Consider the following 19,773-nt stretch of genomic DNA (forward strand, 5'->3'; position numbering starts at 1 on the left):
TGGTAATCAGGGTTAGAACTGATAAACCTTAACATTTTGACTGCCTTTCTAGAACTGCAAGAACAATGTGTGTGTATTGTGGTGGTTGGTATTAAGAACTTGGCAGGAAACGATAAATGGTCAGATGGCCAAAATTTAGCATGGCTCACAAGTTGTTCAAGCCTTATTTAGCAAATTCACATAAGTTGCTGGACGTAACTTATAAGATGATGTTTCATTCCAAGGATGGCAAAAAAGGCGTATGTGGGTGGATGGATGGATAGATAGATGATAGATGGTATGACAATGTCCAAGATTCATTGTTTCTGTTGGAAGATAGTTTGAGAGACAATATAAATGGCATTGTTTAATTAAAATCCAAATATCATACATCTGTAATGTCAAATATAGATCAAAACTATGTTATAGGACAAAGATGTTAGCTAATTAGCAAGTAAAAGAATGCAAAGCAAATGAATAACAATTCTTCGGGGAATTTGCATATATGACCAATTTCCCTCCGGGGGTAGTCTACAAAGTATTGTTCTGAAGATCAAAGGAATAAATTAGCATCAATATCTATATTGTTTATAGCTGAAATGCAAAAAAAGAGAGCTGTGGGAAATCCCAACTATTTCTGACCTGAAATCAACAATTCATGGTCTTGCTGTTCTGAAGAATGTCAAGAGGTGCCATAGTGGGAATATGGTCAGTGCTGAATACCCAGCAAAACTGTTCTTCATTTCATCATACTATTTCTCGGCCTACTTTCAGAGGTTATGATGTGATGTTAAGGAATCCATATTCTGGATGCACGCCAGCCTAAGAACACGGGAGCCCTGATGGATTAAACAAATGTTTCATCTAGTCCAGCCTTCTTTTCCCAGAGGTGGCAATGAACTCTCCCTGATCTTTGTCCCAGCATCTGATGTCTGAAGGCATTCCACCTCTGAACAATTCAGTGCTCATATGTGATTTGCACTTCAACTATGACTGGGTTAAGTCAGTCAGAGAATCACTTATTTTATCATGGCTTTTTTTCATTAGTCACACTTAAAGCGGCTATTGTTTTTGAATTATTTCTGGATGTAAATGTAAGGGTGCACAAATTGCTTTTGATTTGGTATAGAGATGACATTGTTAAAAGAATGAGGGTGTGACATATTCTCTCTTTCACACACACACACACACACACACAAACACACACACACTCATTGCTTAATGTCTGAAGAAAAGTCCTACAAAGATTGCTAATTCTTTTGTCATTTTCGGGTTGGTCCTAATAAAGGCATTATTCCAAGGATATTTTGATTTTTTTAAAAAATCCTGATGGACCAGTGGAGCTTCAGACATTAGATCCAATGGTAGCATGAGCATAAGGCAGGTCCACAACCAGTCTTTTCATTTTTAGGGGGCCATCTGGAGCAGTGGGAACTGCTGAACTGAGAAAGAGAGGTGGAGGGTTCTTGTACAAATGGAAATTCTGCTAGCATTACCAGTACGTTTCCGAGCACAATTCAAAGTGTTGGTGCTGACCTTTAAAGCCCTAAACGGCCTTGGCCCAGTATACCTGAAGGAGCATCTCCACCCTCATCGTTCAGCCCGGACACTGAGGTCCAGCTCCAAGGGTCTTCTGGCGGTTCCCTCACTGTGAGAAGCGAGGTTACAGGGAACCAGGCAGAGGGCCGTCTCAGTAGTGGCGCCTGCCCTGTGGAACACCCTCCCTTCAGATGTCAAGTAGATAAACAATTACAGTGGAACCTTGGGTTGCGGACGTAATCCGTAATGGAGGCATGTCCACAACCCACAGCGTTTGCATCCTGAAGTGCCACGTCTGCACGATTTGGCACTTCTGCGCATGCATGAGCGGTGAAACCAGGAAGTAACCCGTTCCAGTACTTCCGGGTTTCCCACGGTCCGCAACCCGAAAACACGTAACCTGAAGCGTCCGTAACATGAGGTATGACTGTATATGACATTTAGAAGACATCTGAAGGCAGCCCTGTTTAGGGAAATTTTAAATGACTGCTGTTTTGATGTATTTTTAATCTTTTGTTGGAAGCCGCCCAGAGTGGCTAGAGAAACCCAGCCAGATGGGTGGGGTAGAAATAATAAATTATTATTATATATAAGATATCAATCAAATCAAAAGTTAAGAATGGAGTGAAAGTATTTCGAAGATTATATGTCAAAATATTGTTCTAAAAATGACATGTTAATAGGCTTAGAATAAAAAATGTAAGCAATAACAAAACCAGTAATGAAAGAAGGAAAAATCAGAATTTAACAAAAATAATTTATTATAGAATGAAACAGGAAAAAGGTAGAAAGAAATATAAAGTCAAATTGCTATGGAGGGAAGTAGAGGGTGGGTGGTGGGTTTTATAATTAAGTGTATAAATTTGCAGCTGTTGTAATTTAGATATTATATTTTATGTGAGGGAATCATTGGGAAGTTTGGTTATTATGTATATATGTTAAGTTTCAATAAAGATCTTTGAAAATTAAAAGAATAAAAATAAATTATTATTATTATTATATTACTATTATAGCATAAGATTGCTCTTCCTAGTTTTGGACAATCACACTCAGGGGTGGCGTGTCCCATTTCACTGCTTGAGAGGAAACAGCAAGTTCTGCTGTGCGACCCACATCAAAGCATCCCTTAACTAGGTTGTGTGGCGGCAGTGCAAAGCAACAAACAGTTCTGGTGAGGTCTCACCAAAATCTTGCATACTTCATGAGATCTTGTGAGATTTCAGTGAGACCCTGCACAATTTGGGTGGGATCTCATCAGAAACTGGCACCAGTGCCAGCAGCGCTTCTCTGTGGGGAGTGGAGGGTTGTGGGGTACCCACAGGGGCACTGCCTTGGGGTCTTCCGTCACTCAAGGTGGCTGTTTCACCTCACCTCATGGATAGGTCGGCTCTGATCCCACTGCAGCACCATACAACACAGAAGTGAGTCAGGGGACCCATTAACCCCATGGAAAGTGTTTTTTGGGCAGTATGGTGGTCTCCAGAGGAGTTGGTTGAGTTTCCTTCCACTTGCACAACTATTAGATGCAATCCTTTGTTTTATAAAGAGATATTTGATTTGAAGCTTCAATTATCTGTCCTATTCCATTGAACAATATTGAATTCTCTCCCCGAAGAATTTGTTTTCTTTCAAATTCACATTTGAAAGGAGAATATCTACGAGGCTCAACCATTCTTTCCCCATAACAGAATGTTTGCAGTTTTGGAGAAGTGCTACACTGCTTAAATCGCCTTGCATTTCTGCCACAGTCCATCATTTAATACAACAAGTGGAAGTAGCTCATCATCTTTTCTAAAACATTTCAGAAGGAAGGGTGACACCTTATTCAAATGGAAGACTGGGAAAGATTATGGAAAAAAGATTTACAATTCACAGCATACTATTCATTAAAGGAAAATGGCTTGAAAATGGTTTATAGGTGGTATGTGACACCTAGTAAAAATTATAAGATAAATACAAACACATGTTGGAGATTCAACCAAGGGGAGAGAACCCTATTCCATATGTGGTGGATGTTAGGATTCTTGCCCCGTGCTTGCAGTTATGGGATTGTTTTTATCACATGACAGTGTATGTTTTCATTCCACATAATGGGAAGTGATAGAGACAGGATGTTTTTATTACTGTGTTTCCGTGATGTAGGACTATTGTCCTTTGTTTCTTTCTCTTTGCTGTCTGATGAGAAAGGGGAAGGAGCTAAGTCAGAATGCTCTGAGTGTATTTATGTGTAAATAGTTTAGCGAAATGCTGCGATACTGAGTCTGTCACGTGAACTGCCAACACTCTGCAGAATCCTGAAGTGTGCTGATGCCTCTTGGTATCAGTCGCTGTGATGTTCGGGCTGGAGAAAGCTTTTGAAGCTCTGACCGACCAAGAGGGAGAAAACATGCCAGTTGGGCATGTGTCTCTGCCGGATTCCTACTTGCGTGTAGGACGCGATATGGGATCACAGTTTGGAGAAAAGGGAGTATGAAGAAGCCGTAAGGAGGTGGGGAAGTCAACTTGGAGAAAAAGAAATTTATGGTGGGAAATGTTCTTTGGTGACTGTCATTGTACTTTGAATGGGAAAATTCAATGTATGTAAGTAAGAATATAGTATACATAATTAACAGGGAGTGGAAGAAGATTTATACATATGTATATGTAATTTTGAAAATGCAGTAACAAAAAAAATTCAGAAGGAAAATTTACAGAAAGTTCTCTAGAGTACTTGTGAAGTAGTCATTATATTTATGTACATATATTTTGGGCCTATAAATCCTACCAGCAGCCCCTGCTCCTGCAGTCCCTGGGACCAGGTTCTGAGATTACTATGGTGTTTTGCCCTTCCCAGCAACTGTCCTTCTTTCCTGCCCACACACAAATAATACTTGACTTATTTTTTGAGGAAACATGTCACATAATCCCTAAGTTTGTCAAACTATATGTCCTATTTTAACCACACAGACAGACACATAAAGAGTGCTAGGGGCAGCAGCTAACTATTCAGAATGTTGCCTGTTCTGCTTTAATGCTGCTTTTTTTTTTTATTGGCTCCAGCAACTCTCACAAGATCTGAACTATAGGTGAAAAAATATTACCCAGAATGATCTTCAATTTACTTCTATATCTTCCCTCATGATGATGGAGTTGCAGCCTCAGCTAGGAGCATCTGGATCTCCAAAGGCCAAATAAAGCCTTTTTCCACCTCTCCATGCTTGGGCCATGTGCCGGCTCCATGAAATTCTGCTACTCTGATCAATCCTATTTTTGCATTCCTCAAAATGGGCATATTTCCCCTGAACCAGGGACTCCAAAATAGCCTGAAATCTTTAGGCGAAATATAACCACGACCCTAAGACTGATCAAGAAGCAGCTGGTGGCTAGTAGCAGCAACAATCACCTTAGCTAAAAGTTTAGAAGGATCCTCCTTTTTGGAGCAGTGGAGATAAATCTAACCAGAATGGCGGCCGGAGCAGGGGGGAATCAGAGAAACTGAGGTGCAGAGCCAACTTTTAAATCTCCTCTACCACTATTGCTTCCTGCAAAGAATTCAGAGGGAAAAAAACACTGAGTGGAATCTGCTGTGATTTTGCTTAATACCAGTTGTGAGTTAGTCAGATTAAGAGTGCCATGAGAATGTAGACTGCTAAGTAGCCAAGGATGTTTCACATGTCTTAATTACAGCATGTTTATATTTCTTCTTTATGATGTTCTGCTTCCTACCAAATTAAAGGGGGGAGGGGGAATCTCAAGGAGAAAATTCCCCAGGCAAACGAGACATATGGCTGCATCCTATCAAGCCTAAGAAGAGTTCTGTTTTTTTACAAATGCCATTTATTTTACAAACCACAGAGCATAATACACAAGACAATCTCGTTTCAAAATTTAAAAGGAAAACCAGGGAGCTCTTTCTGCATTGCACATCCAAAGAATTGCTGAGTTGCACTCTCATGTCCTCTGATTGAACCAAATTGCATGCACCAACTGTCCTCAAATATGATGCCAAAGCCATATGACCCAACGGCCTTGGAACATGTCTGTGGCTCTGCTTCCAACAAAAGTTTGGTTCTCCAGGAAGAGATGCCATGGAAATTCTTCAAAAATGATGGCCATACAGCCAAGTTTGCCCTCAGTTCCTAGTCACACGAACCCCATGGTGTGGGTGAATAAGCCCCGCCATGGCATCATAAGGCCAATGCAAGTAAGTGCCACCTGGTATAATCACCCAGGCAGGCAAAATTTAACAGCCGAATTTGGTGCTCCGGGCAATAAACAAGCATCCAAGCAATGAATCCCGGTACACATTCCTGCCCTTTTCTTAATTGCCCCTTCCCAAAGGAACTAAGCCTGCCTTTCCTGAAAATAGTGCGCACATGGGGATGGAGAAGGCTAAACAAGATTAAGATCAGAAGCAGAAATGTTTTGTTATTGCAGGGGAGAAAAGCGAGAAAAATACAGCCATTCCTGAAGTTCCTTCTCTACCTGAGATATAGGGCTGAGCCCCCTGGTGTGGCTGGAGGGAAGTCAGCTCATCCCTTAAATAGGGACCAAGCCCCTCCTCAGACCCCCCTCAGGAATGTACCAATCGGCACCAAGGATTTTCCCGCTCCGCCCCTCTCGCCCAACGGTTACCCTACAAAGTGAAGGCGGTGAAGGTCCTGTGTGAGAGCCTGGAGGCGGTTGGAGGATGGATGAGGTTGAATCCTGACAAGACAGAAGTACTGTTCTTGGGGGACAGGGTGTGGGTGGGTGTGGGGGACTCCCTGGTCCTGAATGTGGCAACTGTGCCCCTGAAGGTCCAGGTGTGCAGCCTGGGAGTCATTTTGGACTCACAGCTGTCCATGGAGGCACAGGTCAATGCTGTATCCAGGGCAGCTGTCTACCAGCTCCATTTGATACGCAGGCTAAGACCCTACCTGCCCGCAGACTGTCTCGCCAGAGTGGTACATGCTCTGGTTATCTCCAGCTTGGACTACTGCAATGCGCTCTATGTGGGGCTACCATTGAAGGTGACCCGGGAACTGCAATTAATCCAGAATGCGGCAGCTAGACTGGTGACTGGGAGTGGCTGCCAGGACCACATAACACGGGTCCTGAAAGATCTGCATTGGCTCCCAGTATGTTTCTGAGCACAGTTCAAAGTGTTGGTGCTGACCTTTAAAGCCCTAAACAGCCTCAGCCCAGTATACCTGAAGGAGCGTCTCCACCCCCATCGTTCTACCCGGGCACTGAGGTCCAGGGCCAAGGGCCTTCTGGCGGTTCCCTCACTACGAGAAGCCAAGTTACAGGGAACCACGCAGAGGGCCTTCTCGGTAGTGGCGCCCGCCCTGTGGAACGCCCTCCCACCAGATGCCAAGGAAATAAGCAGCTATCCTATTTTAAAAAGACATCTGAAGCAGTGGCGTAGCGTGGGGGGTGCAGGGGGGGCCGGCTGCACCGGGCACAACTTCTGGGGGTTAGGGTTAGGGGGCGCAAATCCACGGGTTAGGGGGAGCAAATCCACGGGTTAGGGGGCGCAAATTACTTGCCTTGCCCCGGGTGCTGACAACCCACGCTACGCCACTGATCTGAAGGCAGCCCTTTTTAGGGAAGTTTTTAATATTTAATGCTGTATCGTTTTTAACACTCAATTGGGAGCCGCCCAGAGTGGCTGGGGAAACTCAACCGGATGGCCAGGGTATAAATAAATTATTATTATTATTATTATTATTATTATTATTATTATGGGAGTCTGGAAACATGCCAGTCCCCTTTAGCCAAATAAAGTCAGCGGCGTTGTGGAAAGAGTTCAGATTTATTGCAGATTGCAGTAAGAATGGATGATCCAGAGGAATTTTCCAAATCCAAGACCCCAAATACAAAATGCAAGGCACCTTTGTAACATCCTCTTTATGATTAGCTCGTGAATGCTCCCTTTCAGCAATAGGGATTGGATAACTGAATGTTTGGGCAGCTTGGGGGCCCCTAAAACTAATTTAATTGGTCAGAACAGCCTGCTCCTAAATTACTACGGCAACAGGTAAAAGTATAAATTCGCGATTCTTCCGCCTCGTGCCAAACCTTGCTTTTCCGCTATCTGCTTCATGAAGACTTGTCCGCATCAGGAGAATGCACAACTCTGAAGTTGTGAAGGCCAGTTGCGCTTCTGCTATGTGGAGCTGGTAGGAGAGGCCCAACTTGTCATCAAAAAGTCAAAAAATGCATATTCATCTCACAGGTGGGGGGTGCAGGGAGGCTGTGGGATCTAACGAGCATTACACTAAATGTGTAAAACAAATATATAAACATTTCCCGACTAACACACCTGCATCTGGTTCTATTCAAGGTTTAATTAGCAAGCTGGCAGTGCAAGCTCTTAAATGAAAAACAAGAAAAGAGATGGAGGATAAAAGGCTAGGTTTGTGGGTGCTGTGGGCTCTGACATACTTCCTGGGCCCCAATGTCTACCTGGGTCCCAGATCATAATGTCATGTGCCAAAGGTACTTGAGAGCAGAAGCTGGAATGGCAGATGAAAGTGATGGACTACATGGAACTGGCTGAGATGACTGGCAGAATTCGAGATCAGGGAGAAGGGTCGATGGAAGAAGACTGGAAAAAATTCAAAATATATCTTCAAAAATACTGCAATATAAAAGAATGTTAGAAAGAGGTTGGAAAAAGAATATTAGGTCGTTTTGGCAGACATGATATAATGGACTAAGTCAAAATGTGTGGAAATTGATGAAATAGAGGAGGTTTAATTACATTATTTTAATTTTAAAATACGTAAATGAAAAGAAGGTTAGAAGGATTTGCTGGAAATACGATTGGAACTAGAATACAAAATTGGGAGGTGAGAGGAGGTCATGGAAATAAGTAAAGGGAAAAAGGTTAAGTAAAGGTTTAATCTGTTTTTTGTCTTATTTTAACTTAATGTATTTTTATATTTTTTTGTTAAGTTTTTTTTTTATATTCTACTTTATTGTCCTTTTTTATTTGTCCATTCTACATTCTGTTATGGTTAAAGTTTTCTTTGTATGTTGTATGGTTTTTCTTTTTCTTTTTTGTAATCTTAAATTTGAAATAAATACCTTTTAAAAAAAAAGAGAGAGAGAGCAGAAGCTGTAAGGGAAGCAGCAAAGGAGTCTAGAAATGTTGTGAAAGCGTGTTCTCCTTCATGGAGAGCACTTGTTGCAGTGGGGGCCACCAGGACACTCCAAAGTTGGGGGGCGGGCTAATTGATCGTTGGCCACTGATGTGATTGGGGCGTCCCTTGTTGTTGGGAAGAAGTTAATGTTGCCATTTATTGATTGACAGCCAGAAATAGTAAAACTCCTTGCACGAGGCTAGGGCTTCCTCTTTTCGCCCGTGCATCGGATTGCCCGTCCCTCCCTCCCTAGAATAGGGTTGTTCGCTTTGACCTTGCTATGCCTGTCATGGGGTCGTCTGCTTTGGAGCGGGGGCCTGGTAGGAATTTTGTCCATCTGGCTGATTGGCTGGGACCATTTGGTTTTTGCTTACTGCGTAGCAAATCGTCACAACTTGTAAGGTTGTGGTTAGGCATTGGTTTATGGTTTGGTTGGTTGAGGGGCATGGATTGGCTGTGCCTGCCCCTCTAATGCTGCTGCTGCAAGGGATTCCGTTAAAGGAATTGGGGGCTAACTATTGCTTGTCCACTCTGTCAAGGGGGCTCGGGCCATAGCAATGAGCTCCTGGTTGCATTTGGGGTGAGGGCAGGTTCCCTGCTCCGCGTAACCCCCAAATGTATTCCCCCATTCTGACTTTCGCATTACGCGGAATGTCAGTCTGTCCCCCATGGTGGGGGCAGATAGTCGCAACCAATGCCTACGCAACCACTCACAAATTTGTATTTTAATAAAGTTGTGGCCAAAATTATGCCAAAAATCTTAAACAAAAACTTCTGTGTGATGTGTGAGTTATTGGGGTGGACCTGGGGACCTCGACACGCAAATGCTGAAAAGCTGAAGAATCATTTAGCATGCTGAATCACTGTGACTCATCTTGAGGATGATGCATTCTCTGTATAAGTATTGTACAGTATCTGCTTGCAGGAAGACTCAGTGAGAGTGTGTGTGTGGTGGAGCTTGTGCTCAGTGGAGGCTGTGGGACTCAGTAACTGTATGCTCTGAAGCTAGTGTAATCTTCTGATCACTATGCTGTTATTTGCAAACAAATTTATTTTAACTCGGTAAAGCTTTTCTTCTTTTGCTGAAGAAGACTCTGCGTTATTAATTTAACCCAGGGGTAGGCAACCTAAGGCCCGGCTGCCGGATGCGGCCCAATCACATTCTAAATCTGGCCTGCAGATGGTCCGGAAATCAGCGTGTTTCTACATGAGTAGAAGGTGTCCTTTTATTTAACATGCATCTCTGGGTTATTTGTGGGGCACAGAAATTCATTCATCCCCCCCCCCCAAAAAAAATATAGTCCGGCCCATCACATGGTCTGAGGGACGGTGGACCAGTCCACGGCTAAAAAAGGTTGCCTACCCCTGATTTAACCTGTGCATCACATAAAGCCAAGGCACCAGAACTTTCTCACTGGGTTACCACCAGCGTTCAAAACGCTCATTGTTCTAGGCACATTTTGCAGAGTGGAAGGAAAAGGGGACCTTTTTCTGTCTCCCCTCTTTCAGTTACTCTCTGAAGACTGGATAAGAGACCCTCTTAAAACTATTGGGGGGGGGGACTAGACCGTGTGGAAAATGAACATAAGATTTAAGCTGCAGTTCATTCCTTTTCAGCTTTGTATTCTTGTTATTAAAAAAGTGCACCTGGACGTTCCCTTGGTTTAAGGTGCCATTTAGCTCCTAGCTTTCAGATCTCAGTTTCTTTTTTTTTTTTAATATTTTTATTGATTTTTTAACACTTAATTAACACATACAAAACACAATACAATAACAAACAAACACATAAACATGTAAAATTTCAAATCCTTCTTTTCATAACCCTGTTCTCTCCGACTTCCCCATACCCTCCCTTTCTGCATCCCTGTTTTCAAATTTCTTCCAGCAAATCCTCTCTTCAAATTTTAATTAATTGACCTTTAAACCCTCTTGTCATTACCAAGTCAATACAGCAGTAACCTCATAATTTCCTAACCTTGGCGTTTTAGCATTCATTTACTTTATAATAGTTCTTAAGATAAACTTTGAATTTCTTCCAATCTTCCTCCACTGTCTCTTTTCCTTGATCTCGGATTCTGCCGGTCATCTCAGCTAGTCCCATGTAGTCAATCACCTTCGTCTGCCATTCTTCCAGTGTGGGTAGTTCTTGTGTCTTCCAATACTTTGCTATAAGGACTCTTGCTGCTGTTGTGGCGTACATAAAAAAAGTTCTGTCCTTCTTTAACACCAATTGGCCAACCATGCCCAGGAGAAAAGCCTCTGGTTTCTTAAGAAAGGTATACTTAAATACCTTTTTCAATTCATTATAAATCATCTCCCAGAAATCTTTAATCCTTGGGCAAGTCCACCAAAGATGAAAGAATGTACCTTCAGTTTCTTTACATTTCCAGCATTTATTATCGGGCAAATGATAAATTTTTGCAAGCTTGACTGGTGTCATGTACCACCTGTAAATCATTTTCATAATATTTTCTCTTAGGGCATTACATGCCGTAAACTTTATACCGGTGGTCCATAACTTTTCCCAGTCAGCAAACATAATGTTATAACCGAAATCCTGTGCCCATTTAATCATAGCTGACTTAACCGTCTCGTCCTGTGTATTCCACTTCAGCAACAAGTTATACATTCTTGACAAAGTTTTAGTATTGGGTTCTAACAATTCCGTTTCTAATTTGGATCTTTCCACCTGGAAGCCAATTTTTCTGTCTTGTTTAAAAACCTCCATTATTTGATAATAATGGAGCCAATCTCGAACTTTAGGCTTCAATTTTTCATAGCTCTGTAGTTTTACCTTATCTCCCTCTTGCTCTAGAATTTCCCCATATTTTGGCCATTTCGATTCCATATTAAGTTTTTTCAACCCTTTAGCTTCCATTGGCGACAGCCACCTTGGGGTTTTGTTTTCCAACAAGTCTTTATATCTAATCCAAACATTATGATTAAATTGTAATCTAAATAGTCCAACAAGATTTCATGCAATTTCTTGAAGAATTCTGACTTCCCTTCATTTGGTGCATAAATCCCTAATATCAAGAATTTTTCTCCTTGAGCTTGTATTTCAATAGCCAAAAATCTTCCTTGTTCATCTTTAAACATCAATTTTGGGGCTAATTTTTCCTTTGCATATATTACCACTCCTCTTTTCTTAACTTTGTCCGATGATATGAATTCCTGTCCTAATCTTTTGTTGATAAGTAATTTCCTGTGGACCCTGGTCACATGGGTTTCTTGTAAACAAATCAAGTCCAATTGTTCTTTTTTCAAAATATGAAAAACAGCTCGTCTTTTTCTGGGAAGATTTAGACCATTACAATTCCAACTCAGAAATTGCAGAGCCATCTTGTTGTTATTTGGTTGCCCCTCCAACTGCTCCAAGCAGTTGTTCGTCCTCAGTCGGTGATTTAAGTCCAAATGTTAAATTTAAGATGTCCGTAACCCCCTTTACTTCTGGGGTTGGTTCCTCTGCCACCACCTCCTTCACCAGGTCCTCTTCATTCACTTCTAAAAATTGCTCTTTATCTTGAACAGTTCTTATTTTAACTTTCTTTCCTTTGTAGTTGAACGATAGGCCTTGTGGGAATTCCCACCTGAAGAGTATTCTGTTCTTTTTCAGCAGGTAGACCAAATCCTTATAGTGGGCTCTCACCTCCAAGATATGTTTAGGAAGATCCTTGAAAATTTCCACAAAATTGTCTTCAATCTCAAGAGTTCTTTGAAAATGTAGACTTAAAATTTTGTCTCTTTCTTCCTTTGATCTTAATATTATCAAGCAATCCCTTGGTTTCTTTCTATTTTGTTTTCTGCCCAGTCTGAAAGCAGTAACTATCTTAAATTCTTCCTTCTCCGGGCTCAATTGCCAAAATTCCAAAAACTCTTTTGTCAAAAAATCCTCCAAATTATCTTTTTCGTTTTCGGGTACCAATCTCAGTCTCAAATTTCTTTCTTTTCTCTGCAATTCAAGCATGGACAAAGCCAACTCATGTTCATCTACTTTTTTACAGACTGGTGCCAATTTTGCCTGTGTAGTTTCTGCAATTTCTTTAGCTTCTTCAGCAATCTTTCGAATTGTAGTATTTTCTTGTACCAATTTATTTATACTTTCTGTATTAGATGTTATACTTTTGGTATTTAAATCAAGTTTTGCTGCAAGGTCTGCCAGCTGTTTACTATTGTCTGCCCCCTGTTTCTGCAACACTTCCAAAGATTCATTAATCTTGAGTAATGCTTGTGTCACGGGGTCAGAAGTCATAACTGTTGTTTTCGACTGCCCAGCTGCAGCCGTTCCTGCTGGCGGAATACTTGAGAGTGAACCTCTTTTCTTTTGTGCAGTTTTACTCTTGGCTCTTGTTATTATCTCCTCTGCTGGGCCACTCATATCAACCAAGGTCGTTCCCTCGTCTAGGAATTTTAAGATGGAAAATTCCACTAGCTTGGTTTCTGTGGCACACTTTGCAACTGTTTCCCTGCAACCCCCTAGAGGGAGCAGTCCAAAAACAAAGTATCTCTTTGAAAGTATCCAATAAAGTCTATAACAACAATCTCAAGTATCTTTTCTGAGCTTCAATATAGCAGTTAAATCTCCAAAACAGAGCAGTCCAGTAACAAAGTAACAAAGTATTTTTGAAGTCTTAAATATGACAGTTCTAGATGACAGTTCTCAATAGGTGCCTTGTTTAGGCAGTCCGTTCCAAGGAGTCAAGACAGTAGACAGACGTTTCCCTTTAACATTTCCATGCAGGTTATCCAAAATTCACTTTTCTTCCTCCCCCTGCCCCTGCCTGCACGGGGGGATTTAGTCCCAACGTCAAGGTTACTTAGTTCAACTTACGTTTCTCAGATTTTTCTCAGGTTGCGGCTTTATCTTCCTTTGCTTTAAGTTTCATGCAGTCCGGGAAAGGCAGACTTCCTTAATTTATACCTTTCCCGTTTTCAGCCGAATTCTCTTAAAATATTTGTAAAATCCCAATCGATTTGTAAATCCTACTCACGGGCTTTAAATTTGTAATCCAGATTCAGGAAGGAATCGGCGCTCTCCGACCATGGCGACGCGGCTTCGCTTCACGGGCTGGGTGACGACTCTCAGCACCGCGCTTTACCCCCGCTGCCGTTCCGGAGCCTTTAAAAAGGCTCCCTCTCGATTCCAGGGGGCGCAATGGTGCCCACCGAGTCTCCTTGCTTACAGGCTTCCGCACCTGTAATTTTAAAGGGTCCCCGCTTCGCCGTAGCGGCAGGACCCGAACTCGTGAAGCAGACCTCCTCCGGAGCTCGGAGGGAGATCCGCCACTAGCCGATGGCGCCGACCGGAAGTCGCTTTCCGATCTCAGTTTCTAACACTGGTTACCCACAATGGGCTCCTAAGAATACAAAGAAGACTATCAGTAGAGGGCAGCCATCTTTTTGTACATAAAATTGCACAGCAAATGGTAACCACACAACCAACATAGCTTCTCCTGTTTCCACTTGCAGCAGCAGCAACAACACCACACCCCTTAAGGAAAATGACAGAAGCTGTACTATTGGCACTACTAATGGTAAGTCCCACTCCTAAGAAACTTCTGCAGAATTTCAGGGAAATTCCCCTAGCTTGCTTCTCTCATTGCAAAATAGAGCAAAAAAATTACAAAAGGTCAATTGTACACGGCTCTATTTCCTACCTTTGAAACCAACCTGCTTTCCAGGTTAAAACTTGCACTGATGAAAGCTTACAATCCAGTTAAGGATAAACATTTGATCAAAAATAACAGCTTAAACAGCAAGGAAAGAAAGAACCCGGCCAATGCTAATGAAAGCATCTTCTGTGGTTATATCAGAACAACTAATAAAAACGTTCCTGTAAGGGAGTATCCGTAACTCTGCCTTCTTAAAACTTGAATCCCCAGTTATCTTCATAGAGCTCCCTTTGCAGGAAATAAACAAAGTACAGTGGTACCTCAGGTTAAGTACTTAATTCGTTCCGGAGGTCCGTACTTAACCTGAAACTTTTCTTAACCTGAAGCACCACGTTAGCTAATGGGGCCTCCTGCTACCGCCACGCCGCCGGAGCACAATTTCTGTTCTCATCCTGAAGCAAAGTTCTTAACCTGAAACACTATTTCTGGGTTAGCAGAGTCTGTAACCTGAAGCGTATGTAACCTGAAGCGTATGTAACCTAAGGTACCACTGTAAGAGCTGCAATGGTCAATATCTTGGTTCTGATAGCCACAGGCCACATTTCAAGTCTTCTCCTGATGGCCACAAGACACAGTTAGGTGAGCACTTGTGGAAAGAGAATTCAGCATTCTAAATTGTTAGAGAGGTGTCCTGAAGCCATTTCTTTACACACAAAATGTATGCATATTGATTATTAAAATTCTTTTTCCTTAGCTTCTAGAAGTGCCACGGTTTAATTTTCTTCCCCCCTCCACCCATCCACCGGTGTGATAAGTCTTCTTGCTAACTTGCAGTATATAACAGCATGATGCACAGCATGTCATAGGAAGATTTGAAAATATGCATATTTAGCTACTCTTGCTTCCTGCATGAGTTTGCTACATGAGTCTTGGAGGAGGCATTAGGGTTTCTCAGGAGGTAGCAACCATACCTACTTTTCGAGGCTGTAATAACCAACATTAAAAAAATATATTTTGAACTTGTGCAAATCAGCACTTATGGTCATTTGACTTCAGTTAATTATGGACTGGAAATGCTTTTCCATTTACTTTCAAATCCACTGCGGATCATCCGAATTGGTATGCTACAACGCCACAGGGAGTAACCTGTGTACTATCTCCATTGGCATATGGTAAGAGTTTTTCCCCTCTCACTTTACTGGCCAGTTTTACAAACAGCCCATTAATTTTTCATGCTGTAGCAGTTTTTGGCATAACTTCTGTAAGACTCAACATTTGCTGACATGGCATTAAAAACTTTGATGAAATGGGGGGAAAAACAAAAACAACCCACTCCTTTTAGGCCATTCTGCTGATACTGCCTAAAAAATAATTTTTTTGTCTCTCTCTTGTGCTGTGTTTTTATTCATTGACACAGGTTCATAAAAACTATATCCATTCATTTAAGAGCTCGTTTGCTTTGACAGTTCATCTCTTTTGCATGCTGCTTCTGGCCGGTTAGTCCAAAGATGCGCAGAATGTTACAAAATGAGGGTCTTCCTTTAATAATAAGGAGGGCATATCTGAGTTGGCAGCATCATGCACAATGAATCTGGGGCTAGAGCACAAAACTAGCAGCATGAGGAGCAACCCAGGTAAGAGACCCTTGCGCTCATTCTGGGATGGCAACTGTGTGTAACTAAGCTGTGCAGACTGATGGACAAATGATGTCAGATGGAAATACTCAGCGTAAATGAATAAACTAAGCAGCACTGTCAAAGCCCATGTAATTCTCTAAATTTGAGCAACATACTCCAACATTAACTGATGAAACAGGCAAGCTTTATCTTTCTTCTATTGAAAACACCCTTAAGGTTAGCTTCTGCAAATAATGGCTTGATTCAGACATACAGTGGAATCCAACATTCGCCACACCTCATTTTGCTAACACTAAAGTTTAGTGACTAAACCATGGCAGAGCGCTATGTCTGAACTAGGCCAATATGTGGATCTCCTCAGTAGCACAGAATGATAGAATCACAGAATTGTAGAGTTGGAAGGGACCCAGAGCGTCATCTAGCCTAGCGACTGCAATGCAGGAATCTCAACTCAAGACAAAATGTTCGGGTTTTTGTACTAAGTTTAAAATTGATCAATTATCTAAACCCCCCCCCCCAAAAAAAACCCTCAGCTGAATAAATTGTTGTAGTATCACATATATAACAAAGGAAACGATAAAATAAAATGAGATTTGGTAACTGTAAATTGGGAATTTAAAATTGGGGCTATAGACTTCAACTAGTTTTTAAACTAGGATTGCAGACATTTTTTCTTGCAAGTGAAGCTGCTTCAGGTATGGTGATGAAATTATGGGGAAGAGCTCCACTTGCTAAATGCCTTCATGGCACACATCTGTTTAAAAACCCAAAACTAAAGAAAGTAAGCAAATGGCCAAACCTGATTTAAAATCAGTATAATTGTTAAACACAAGATCTACCCACCCGGGAAGAATGGCAGATGAAGGTGATGGACTACATGGAACTGGCGGAAATGACTGGCAGAATCCGAGACCAGGGAGAAGAGTTGGTGGAAGAAGATTGGAAGAAATTTAAAGTTTACTTACAGAAACATTGTAAAATTAAGGAATGTTAGAAGGATGTTGGAATGAAGTAATGTGGTTTTAGCAGAGATACCGTAAAGGATTAAGAAGGGGAAAAAAACAGATTGTTAAATGGTGAAAGGAGGGAAAGTAAAGTAACATTATATTAAGATAAAATAGAGGACAAAAACTGGAAGAGATGGAAAGGACTTGCTGAAATAGCTAATTGAACTAGAATACAAAAAAGGGAGGTGTGAGGAGGTCAAGGAAACAAGCAAATGAAAGATAAGTTATGGGAAGATTCATTGTATTTTTTCTTTTTTCTTTTTTTTTTCTTTATTGTGATGTGATGTTCTGTTTTTGCTTAGTATGCTTTTTTTTTTTGTAACCTTTTAAATCTTAATAAATATTACTTAAATAAAATCAAATCAGTATAATTGTTGTAACTTGCACAAGCATAAACTTTGAGGGGAGTGGTACTTTTAGCTATGGTAAAAAGGTCAGGACCAAGGACTTTGCTCATTCCCTCCTCCCTATTCTAGAATAAAAACTGCCATTGACTTTGTTAGCCATGGTTCAGCATTACATCTACGCTGATGCAAACCACAGTTGACTCTAACCGGGTTTGCAGACACTGTTCAATATCCCCACTTAAGCAGACCATAGTTAGCATGCAGTCACTCTAGTCTAGCATCTTAAGCATGGTTCAGAAAATGTCAACAGTAAATCTGTAGTGAGTGATTTCTCTCTTGCTTCACTGATGCAGTAATATCCATGGTTGGTTTAAGACTAAACCTGGATATAAGGATGTACACTTTGATTGCATACTGCAGTTATATATTAGTTATTTATACTAAGATACAGTGGTGCCTCGCAAGACGAAATTAATTCGTTCTGCGAGTTTTTTCGTCTTGCGAAGCACGGTTTCCCATAGGAATGCATTGAAAATCCAAAAGGAAACAAACTTGCAAGACGTTTTCGTCTTGCGAAGCAAGCCCATAGGGAAATTCGTCTTGCGAAGCAACTCAAAAAACAAAAAACTCTTTCGTCTTGCGAGGCATTCGTCTTGCGAGGTACCACTGTATATGCAACACTTTTCCAGCAATCGCACCTTCTTATAACACCACCTGCAATATCAGCAGATAACAATAGCCCCAGTGGTAACAGAAAAATATAAAATAAGTTAAGCACCTTTCCGCACCAGTCATTCTTTGGAACTAACTCAGCTACAATTCTCTGAACTACCACCAAAGTATCATAGAAAACATTACTCCATACTTAACAGCTCCACAATGAGCTTCTTAACTCTTCTGTTTACCTCAGTATTTTAATTTGCACTGGTCTGATTAGGAGGAAGTAGTAATGGCAAAGCAGATGGTTGTCAGAAATCTGCTTACCCCAATCATGCATTTGAGAGTTTGGTGAGCTGCGCTTTGCACTATGAAATATTCCTGCATTAAAAAGCCTCCCCAAATCAAGAGCTGGCAGAATGTTTGATGCTTATCATTCATGTTGTCATTTGGGGCTTTTTTGCTTTTGCTTTTCCAGAAGGGTGAAATGTATAAAGTACAAATGCAGAAAAGTGAGACAAAGTCCTATGCTGTTGTTTTTTAAAATAAATTAATTAAAAACACAAACATATCATAGAAGCTTCAGATCCTTTCTCAATTAACTTTCAAAACAACCTGGAACAATGGACTCCTCTACAAAAATCAGAATGATTAATTAGATTTCAAGTAGCTGTGGAATATTAGGCCAAACTCCAAAAGAATGGGGATTTTCTTTGAATATGTCATGCACAAACATCCTATACCCCTTTGTTTCTTTGCAACAATCTTATACCAAGGATTTCAAGTGATTGACTCAATTAGCAAACAAAGAAACCTGAGGTTGTTTGGATAATTAGCTGGTTAGACTCTGTCAGAAACAGATACATATAACACAATTAAGGGACTTGAAAGTAACCATCCAGAACAACAAGAAAAGAAGAGAAAAATAAGTACTCAAAAGCAGAGTTTGCTGTTCTGTACCTGCTTGTCTTTTGATCACATTATTGTCACTCAAACTTAGTCTGTCTGTTGCAGTTTGCATTTCATTAAATTTGTGTTCTTGGCCCAGTAGGGCAAATTTGCATGGCATCACAACGCAAGTGTCTTCCATTGTGGAAAAAAGGAAGAGGGGACAATAGCCTGGGAGGTGTCAAAGGAGGTCGGTGTGGAGTCAGTAATATGTGAGCAGGGGGAGGAAAAGATAGGCCAGTGCAAATTATGTTATGCATTTTTGTGTTTTCATTTTGCAAATTGCCTTGTGATCTTCAGATGAAGGGCGGTACAGAAATTCAATAAATAATAATAATAATAAATCCATTACAAATCCACGCAAAATCCATTACAAAATGCTTGCTGCTGCATACACCTGCAATAACACCCCAGTCTGCAGATTCCCTAGGTCCCAAATATAAATCAATGAACTTTCTCCATCTCGATTCATAATATGTTCATTCCCTCTGAGTTTGCCCTGCGGCACTGAGAATTTGTGGGGAAATGTTTTCTCTAGCTCTTTACTGATATTTCAGAAAGGCCTATCTTGCTCCAAATGCCTTCCAGCCAGCCCTCCACTGTTCCCAGTTTTCCCAGTTGCTCATTTGCCCCCTTCCTTTCCCCAGAAACTTACCTTCCAGCAGCAGTTTGAGTGGAAGAAGGGAAGCTAAATGACTGAGCCTAAAGAAAGTTCCCAATAAAAGATAGATGTTTGGCTAGGGCTTCTGGGTCCTTACAAAGGGGCCTTTGCCATGGAAATGCCCTGTTCATAAGGCTTTGAGCCTCATTAAGGCCTAAAAAGCATCATTCACACTCCCATTCATTTTGGGGAAAGGGGAGGAACAGAAGTAGCTTGGAACACCACAAGCATTTCTGCACACCTAGCCGAAATTCAAAGGGCTTCTGAATTCAAAAAC

General features: G+C 41.3%; 1 protein-coding gene across 6 annotated transcripts in view; it reads right to left on the reverse strand.

The window, feature by feature from the left end:
* LOC308475852 (uncharacterized protein) overlaps nt 1–19,773 on the reverse strand; it is a 190,017-nt gene that overhangs the window by 161,999 nt on the left and 8,245 nt on the right. For 2 of the 6 annotated variants that reach the window (XM_081003323.1, XM_081003324.1), the window contains exons 1-2: nt 7,805–7,945; nt 7,561–7,676 (exon numbers count right to left, since the gene is read on the reverse strand). The exons of the other annotated variants lie outside the window; for them this stretch is intronic. In XM_081003323.1, coding sequence (XP_080859449.1) covers nt 7,561–7,676; nt 7,805–7,810 — 122 coding nt within the window. In that variant the 5' untranslated portion in view covers nt 7,811–7,945. Of the gene's footprint in view, nt 1–7,560; nt 7,677–7,804; nt 7,946–19,773 lie in introns of those variants that run through there. 6 annotated transcript variants of the gene reach the window in all.

Source organism: Podarcis pityusensis, assembly GCF_964106645.2.
Source record: "Podarcis pityusensis genome assembly, chromosome: 4".
Taxonomy (NCBI): Eukaryota; Metazoa; Chordata; class Lepidosauria; order Squamata; family Lacertidae; genus Podarcis; species Podarcis pityusensis.